The following is an 8,897-nucleotide window of genomic DNA, read 5'->3' as shown; positions in this document are numbered from 1 at the left end:
TTACAGTATTTCCCACCACAATTTTTAGCCTCGGGGTCCCCATCTTAATGCATCCCAGAAATATGTATGTCAATTTTACAGTATCTTACGGTGACCATGTGTATAAGTTTTATTGGAATACATTTTAAAATGTGAAAGTAGTTCACTCCACAAATTGAATCAATGAACCTATCGACCACATGACTCACAAACTCACCAACTAACAAGCTTATCTTTATTTTTGTGGGGTATAAATATATTTCATAAATCATGATTTTGTGCACTTTATGATGAATTTAAAATAACATTTGAAATTCAACTATTTTCTAAAGAGGAAAATGTTTAGTATAGGTGTTAAAGGACTTTGCTTGGTAAGAAGTATAGGAACAAAAGAGTAATATTATTCTTTTACAGCAAATTTCTATGCTCTAAAATGTCAAAACCCGATAGCGAAAGAAACGCACTCCAACTTTGCAGGAAATGCAGATTTCTTCATAACTCAAAAATTGTTTCCCCAAAGTTTGTTTCTGCCAGAAAATCATTCTAACAAAGAACTCTAAAGAGCAAATCATTGGGTTTGATATAAAGTAAAAATGACATGGTAGAAGCTTCAAAACAAATCATTCAAACTATGGTATGAAATTACATGACATTTATTGTCAACTGAATAATAAATGATGTTTACTGATATCAGCATGAAATTAAATGTCAATAAATGCTTGTTGTACTGTTTTTCTCAAATACTTTTACATTATTCAAATGTTCCTAGAATTCCAAACTTCTGATTTTACATGAAATAAAATGGTCATGAAACAGAGCTTTGTATAATAGGGTTATTATGAAAGTAGCTTGATCTGAGATGTTGTATTTGGCTTGAGGAGATTTTACCAGAACGGATCACATGAGGCGTGAAAGCGCCGAGTGTGTTCTGACCTGGCAAAATCTACGAGAGCAGAATACAAAATCTCAGATCTAGGTATTCTTGTAATGACCCTTATATTAAATACCGCCACCTTTTTGTTTGTGGTTTTGTTATCGAATGAACTCTTCAATTTTTACCAATGTTAAAATAGAACTGAGTGTAGTTTTTGTGTGCGCTATTTATAGAACTGTGTCAGGTCATGCATATCAAATGAAAGTAGTCCTGCAACATGCAATACAAAAGGAACAATACAGAATTTTTTCTGCCAGTTTGTATTATCTTGTCCAATACAAGCTGTATTTTTGACAGAGTTTATATACGTATATAATAGAATATGGGATGTATTTCAGCTCATCTGATGCTCATCCAAATACATCTTTGTATATTAACAAAGTTAAATACATAATATTACTAACATGTATAATATACACCATTCAGGTATCTTTCATATTTAATGAAGGAAAATGAAAACAACTAACCAAGGCAGATCTTTAGTGAGATTGAGATTTTATGGTTGAATGAGCATCTGAGATACCAAAATGAAGTGCAACATGTATTTCAAAAGAATTCATTTGTAAACATTGATAAATCACATGCAAATCTTCTTTTTAAAGTTTAAAAAAGTGTCTTTTTTTTGTGTTATATATAGTGCAAAAACTGATGACTTAACAGAAAAATGTGTACATATGCCAGCATATAAATAAAACACGTTGTGACTGTATTCATTTCATTTTTACGACGGTCCATAGTTTTTTTTTAGATAAATTCTCCTTGCCATCGCACATTTGGAATAGGGTATTTCCAGCGCACCGACATCTTTCTGAAGTCTGTCAGGGTTTCTTCAAAGTCGTAAAATCCAAGGTTATCCAATACTTCGTATACACCGGCACGACCTCCGACCTGCAAAATAACAGCATGCTTTTTCTGTATACAGGATTTTCTGTATAAAAAAAAAAACTCACTTTAATCAAAGAGATGAATTTAACTGCCTGGCATCAGCGAATGATATGAAGCGATATACTCTGTTGTTAACTGCATGAATGGAAAGCGCCCAAAGTCATTAACTTTAGATGCATGATTTCACATGACATTTAATCCCACAAGTGCATAAAACTGGAAATATAAATGTCATGATTTCAGCTGCAACTAGGTCAAAATTTGCATTTCATCACAAGTTATTCCTCCATTTGATGTCCATGTACTGAAAACTAGATGAGTTGAAATGTTTTATGACATCGGCTTCCTACCAATAAATTTCTCTTTACCCACTGATGTAGGTTGTAACATGGGTTATTGCAGGGCATAAATTGTTTTCTATAGCACAAAAGGGTAATACAGATGTTGTAGATTGGTGATATATGATGCATGTAACAACCTCACATCACACTGATGCTGATTGTTCTTGATTAAATTTATACTGACTCAAATACAAGGTGATGCCATATGGACAAGAATGCACTCTGCAAAACTGCCTTATGTTTGTTTGCTTGAAAGCTTATTCATGGTCGCAACCAGTAACCAATGTGAAGACTGTTCGTTATGTTAGTGGGAGGATAGTGCAAGATGCAGTAAATGCTCCTATTCCTTCTATAGCATGCCATGCCCATATATTAGACTCTTATCCCAATGTTAGTAATATCTAACTGTAGAAGTGAAGGCTCGAACTCAGGACCCCTGGTTTCAGTCAAGACAGTGTTACCACTGGACCACAGCACCTATTCTAAAATTGCCATTTACCCTGCAGTTTAGTGAAAGGGGAGATAAATCAGTAGTTAAGAACTTCTGCATTAACACTTATCTTTAATGTCATTCAGTTGTTGTGGTTATTGTAGACAAAAGTGTAGGAAAATTAAGTACAAAATGGGAATGTAACTGAAAACCTTTTAGTGAGGGATTATGGTTCTTGAACTCTGCTTTCACCTCATGACTATTATAACTAGTCTTTTTTCACATTCCATTCAACAGTTATACACCAAGCACAATAATGTCTAAATAAAGTACACTAGAGGGAATAATATGTCCTTGGGTGCGGGTAAAAGGCTGTTCGTTTTTTATCAAAGTTATTCGTTCAAATTCTATGGCGTAGGGACCACTTGTCATCTCATTGTTAAACATTAAATACAAACTATTAATATCTCTATTGAATTTTGATATCTTAAAATCTTCAAAAAGCTATATTTCAAAAAATTATAACAAATGGCCGTTTTTTTTTTATGTGATGAATCACATAGTTACATGAGACAACATTAATTAAGTGATAATACTCCAAATTTCTGCATTGTTTTTTGCAAATACATATATTTCAAACAAAGCCAGGTATCAAACCTCTTTCATCCATCTGCTGAACGGTCGTTTCCAGTGGGTGTGTGCATCACAGTGAAGATAGGCATTGAACAAGATCAGGTACACGTATCTCTCTAGGTACAGTATCGACTGACACAGTATCTGCTCTTTGGCATGCTCTGTCTCACATTTCTTCAACTGAAAGAAACATGTAAAATGACAATCTATTTATAGGTTATTCAACTGAAAGAAACATGAAAAATGCCAATCTATTTACAAGTTATTCAACTGCAAGAAACATGAAAAATGCCAATAAGTTATTCAACTGAAAAAAAAAACATGAAAAATGCTGAAATAAACACGAAAAATGTCAATCTATTTATAGATTATTCAATCTTTTTATAGATTATTCAACTGAAAGAAACAATTGAAAGCACAGTCTCTATCATATAGGGGCTCATGTCAACCTTTAATTGACAGCAACAGACTAGAAAGCAAAGTCCTTATCATATAGGAACTATGAACTTAATTTGACAGCAACAGTTACTTCAAGTCCTCATACATTCTGAAGGACCCTGGCACACAACACATCCAGTAATCAAGTATAATTCTACTGCTTACTGAATTATACAATAAGTTGTCATTTTCTGGAATAGCATAGAGGTGAAATAGAATAGCTTATTTCTCATCAACAGATTATATGGAAATATTCCATATTAATTTCCAACTTCTGAGCAGATTACATTATAAAATCACACATTTGATTAATGGAAACACTACCTAAGCCCCCTGCTACAGTGAGATCAAAGAGAGATAATCACCCTATGGCATTACCCCATTAATCAGTGATAGGTTACTGACTTAATTGTTTGCTTTAATTCTACAATAACCTCTAACTTTTTTACAAGTTTCATTAATTTCCAATTTCCAGTTTCTAGCATTACACGTTATGTAATAATTTTCCTTCTTTATGTCATTACAGTAATCCACTGCACGAAGGTGATGACAGAGTAATTGATATAGCTGGATTTAAAGTCTAATAACCGCAGTCAATCTCTAATATAGCAAAAGCTCAGATAAAATGAAGAATTTCTATACTTCCTAATTTTCACTCTAAATCTTCATTTGAAATAAAAACCTATAGATATAGCAGGATTGGCTATAGCAAAAACCCATTTCGATGGAATAGTTTTCTTCCTTTGAAAGCAGCAGTTTATACATAGAAGTAAATTGTTATAACAAACACTAAATTGTGAGGCATTTTCATTTTAAGTTTCTGAAAATTATAGCAACTGTTTTTCATAATGATCATCGAAAATAAAATATAATTTTATGTAATCTCACACTATCAGACTTTTAAAACATAGAAGTGCTTAACATCAGAAATTATTAAAGAAATACTTACTCTGTTGTAAGTTACAAAGATGATTTCTCTCATATGGAACATCATTGGTGTCATTGTGTTGAAAATCTCGTCCAGTATGAAGTCCACCTCTCGCTTCACCTGCTGACCATTGGGTAACATTCTTACCAACTTCTGTACAATCTGTACAAATATAAACATACACGTATAGTTAAACCATTAATACAGGCTGACCTGTCTAGAGCGAACACCTCTGTTAAGTCCACAATGTGTTCATACAGTTTGTGATAAGGAGATTGTTGATATACAGCCGTTAATTTAAACAAAATTATTCTGTAGGAAAGACAATATCTCCTTTTGTGGAGAGGCACACGAGACTAATATTTTTCATGGAATTCTTGGTCCATCAATCTATAAAATTAATTTGTATCTTTTAAATTAAAAACGCATGATTTATGTTAACATAGAATAGCCACAGAAACTTTATGCTAACACCACGAAATAATTTCACAATATGTTTAAAATATTTCTGTTATGGTTCAAAAATAGGAAACCAAAAAAAAAAAAGAACACAAAATGGGAAAAATAATACTGAGAGAAAGAACACAACTATGACCTGTTTAAGGTAATTTGATGTTTTAAAGTGTAAATGATTCTGGGTCACCTACTGACCTGAGACAATCATGCTATGAAGTTTGATGAGCCATTACATTTTAGATCACTGTGACATTGCAGTCTCAAGGTTACTGTAACAGTGATATCTGAGCACTTGACCCTCATATATAAAATATGTAATGACCTTGACAATCATGGAGTTTTATGGCTGTAGGCTCAACCATTCTCCATCTGCTGATAAGAAACCATTTTAGTCATAAATTCACTATGGCCTTTGACCCTACTGGCCCTTAAAACCATAATATTTATCAACTGATCATAGTGAATCATCCTATAAAGCATGAGAGTTCTAAGCCAATGCATTCTCAAAGTATTATTTAAAACCTGGTTGATTCTCAATGTCATGTTCACCTTGAACTTATGTCATGTTGACCTTGAACTTTGACCTCAAACAATAGTAGAAATGGATAATAATGCTTTTAAATTCAATGACCATCAGGCCCAAGCATTCTCCAGCTACTGTTCAAGCAATTTTTGTCTCTAGGTTACAGCAACTTTGACCTTTGACCTACTGACCCCACCACCTACCTAATAATAGTGATCATCATCTCACCATCGGTAATCATCTTATGAAGTTGGACAATGCTAGGCCAAGGCATTCTCAAGTTACTGACTGTAAACTGTCTTCAGTCTCCGAACCACTGTGACCGTAACCTTTGACTGATACACCCAAGAACTGATAGGGGTCTTCTGATAACCATTCTTTGTGGTTTGAGTACTGTATTTCCAAACATTCTTTAATTACTGACTGGAAGCTGTTTTTTTAATGTCAAGTTTGCTGTGGTTTTGATCTTTGACCTCCTTACCTTGAAAGCATTATGGGTAATCTACTAACCAAAGACAATCATCTTAAAAGAACTTTAACCAATATAGACAAAAGCCTTATCTTGTTTTTGATTGGAAAACAATTTGTCTACTGACTGGCAGACAGACAAACCTAATACACCGAGAAGCAATTAATTAAGACAGGCAGACAGGAAGCCAGTCAGAAAAAACTTTTATAAAGTTAACCCTTTACTCCATACAGATACAATAGTATTGATTATTGATACCCAATACACTCAGCTTCATTATCTGTACACTATCTCCATACAGGTTATTGGAGAAAAATGCAAAATTTATACCTGTGTTACTCAGATCAAAATTAGTCTATAAATACTTGTTTTAACCATTTAGTGTCCAACATAATTTATTTTTAGAATTAAATTTCCTTTCTGATGGTATATTTTTCATAATTTTGTGATAAATATTTTTCACAATAGAAAGCTACAAACCTAAGACCTTAGAATATTATTATAATTTAGCTGTTTTATGCATGTGATACAACAGAAAAGAAATATTTTTGCTGTTACAAATGCACAATTTTATTAATTGAAAGTAAATGAAAGACTAGAAAAGTCTATATTAAGTGATTTTCAAAATAAGCAAACCCATTTAATTAATCATTAAAATCTACACCCCTACCAAACTTACAGAACTTCATAGATCATAAAATTAATTAATTACATAATGTTTTGATAAGAAGCACTGATCAAAGACACTTTCTATAAAATTTGTTGATCCACATCATAAATAATGAGGCAAACAACACCCCAATTGCATTGTTTTGACAGCTGTGCACAATAAACACACTTCCAAGGGGCCCAGGTCAATTAGCATAAATTCCATAATGTTGACAAGTGATCTATGGATTTTAATGGTTGTTATGGTAACCACACCTTTTATTACACCAAACTTATCTCACTTTTACATAATTTGCCATAGTTGAATGATAGAATGCAAATGATAACTTGTTTTTGGGTCACCTGTGTACTTTTCCATCCATCAATAGCTGTCCTAATATATATAAAGTCAGTGTGATTTTCAGAAAATGACACCTGAATTAAAAGAGATAATTATCAATAAATTACAATTATAACCACAAGTTTTTCTGAAACTGATCTTTTATTTACAGTTTAAACTTCACAAATATGCTTTTGTGGGCTTCATTGCCAATATATTTTATTGGTGTTTTGCATTTAAACTATCAGTGTAGTAGAATGCGATAAAAGGAGTATCTATGGAGTAATGCATAGATGCGTTAAAAGGAGTATCTATGGAGTAATGCATAGATGCGTTAAAAGAAGTATCTATGGAGTAAAGGGTTAACATACAGATGAGAACTCTCAGATAAGTATTAAAGAATGAAAGACAGATAGCAAAAAGACAGACAAATAATATGCAAAATGACATTAACTGACATTAAAACCAGAAAAAAAGCAGACAGAGGGCAGAAAGAGATGCCAGTGATCTCCATACTGTTATTAACCACTACCCTAACTGGACTTGTCCAACTGGGCTTGTCCATCATTCAGTTTGGGCAACTATTTAATATTCGAAGGGGTGTTCACTGAAAATTTATGGATTGAATAGCGAACAGAGAAGACCATGATCAGCCTGCACAAACATGCAGGCTGATCTTGGTCTGCACTGGTCGCAAAGGCAGAATCATTTGCTGCCAGCAGGCTAAAGGTTCATAGATATTAATTCAAGAGACAGAAAGACAGACAGACTGCACCATTTCTACTGGCACATTAAGGTCATTGCCAGGAGAGTTTAGTCTGAAAATCAAATACAATATTCTACAATCTTTGCCTCATTGCCTGTATTGTTTGGCTGAATAATTTGAGCAAATTATTAGACAGATATAATCTGGTAGATTAGTTTTCAATGGCAGTTCAAAAGTTCAGCCCATTCTTTTACATGAAGCAGATCTGACAATAGACCTTGTATACATTAATTCTAACAAGACAATCCATCCATTCCAACTAATCTTAAATTTCACACTAGACACATAACTGAGCCACGCCATGAGAAAACCAACATAGCGCATTTGTGACCAGCATGGATCCAGACTAGCCTGCGCATCCAGTCAGTCTGGTCAGGATCCATGCTGTTCGCTTACAGTTTTTCTAATTGCAATAGGCTTTAAAAGCAAACAGCATGGATCATGACCAGACTGTGCGGATGCGCAAGACATTTTCAAGTCCCATCCCAAAATCATATGCATAAGATATCATTTTAAGCCCAAATTGGGTTATCTCTGAGTAGAACGCTTGATCCCTTGAAATTCGAGATGCCCATTTCAACTAAGTTACAACAGTTTGAAACTGCTTTCTAAAATTGCAAAATATTTACGCATGGAAATATAACCTTCAAGAAACAAAACATTCAACAGATTACAGGTGACAGCTGCATAACATGTATTTCCACGTTCATCTGTTTCGAGTATGTCAGTAAACTAGCTTAAACTTACCAGAGTTTTTCGCAAAGAATTTTTAAGTAACTTACTTTGAACAATTCAAAGAGAACTTTCAAGCATTAAATTGAGGTGAAGTGGGTTTAATCATAAATAATCTAGTCAAATATTCATGGAAAACATTAGTTATGAACCAGATACACTATAGGTACATTCTAACATGGCTAGATGTGACTGCCAGTTAAACAAAGAAGAATATCAAGCTCTGTATATTCTGCAACAAGAGGGTCATGATGACCCTGGATCACTCACCTAAGTAATTTGAGCTACATGGACAAGTGTAAGAGATCAGGTAAGAAAGTCAAATATAAGTTAGCACTGAAATTTTTCCCCGGTTGTTTGAACATGTTTCAAATGTCAAACTGATCCTAAAGTAT

General features: G+C 33.5%; 1 protein-coding gene across 6 annotated transcripts in view; it reads right to left on the bottom strand.

The window, feature by feature from the left end:
* Window positions 1–520: 520 nt before the first annotated feature.
* Window positions 521–8,897, bottom strand: part of LOC123565021 (paladin-like) — a 319,425-nt gene continuing 311,048 nt past the window's right edge. For all 6 annotated transcript variants that reach the window (XM_053537674.1, XM_045359004.2, XM_053537676.1 and 3 more), the window contains 3 exons: window positions 4,590–4,730; window positions 3,227–3,382; window positions 521–1,801 (listed from right to left, as the gene is read on the bottom strand). In XM_053537674.1, coding sequence (XP_053393649.1) covers window positions 1,658–1,801; window positions 3,227–3,382; window positions 4,590–4,730 — 441 coding nt within the window. In that variant the 3' untranslated portion in view covers window positions 521–1,657. The remainder of the gene's footprint in view (window positions 1,802–3,226; window positions 3,383–4,589; window positions 4,731–8,897) is intronic.

This window comes from Mercenaria mercenaria, chromosome 2, assembly GCF_021730395.1.
Source record: "Mercenaria mercenaria strain notata chromosome 2, MADL_Memer_1, whole genome shotgun sequence".
In the NCBI taxonomy this organism is placed as follows: domain Eukaryota; kingdom Metazoa; phylum Mollusca; class Bivalvia; order Venerida; family Veneridae; genus Mercenaria; species Mercenaria mercenaria.
The sequence above is the reverse complement of the archived record's forward strand: the minus strand, read 5'-3'. Positions and strand labels throughout refer to the sequence as shown.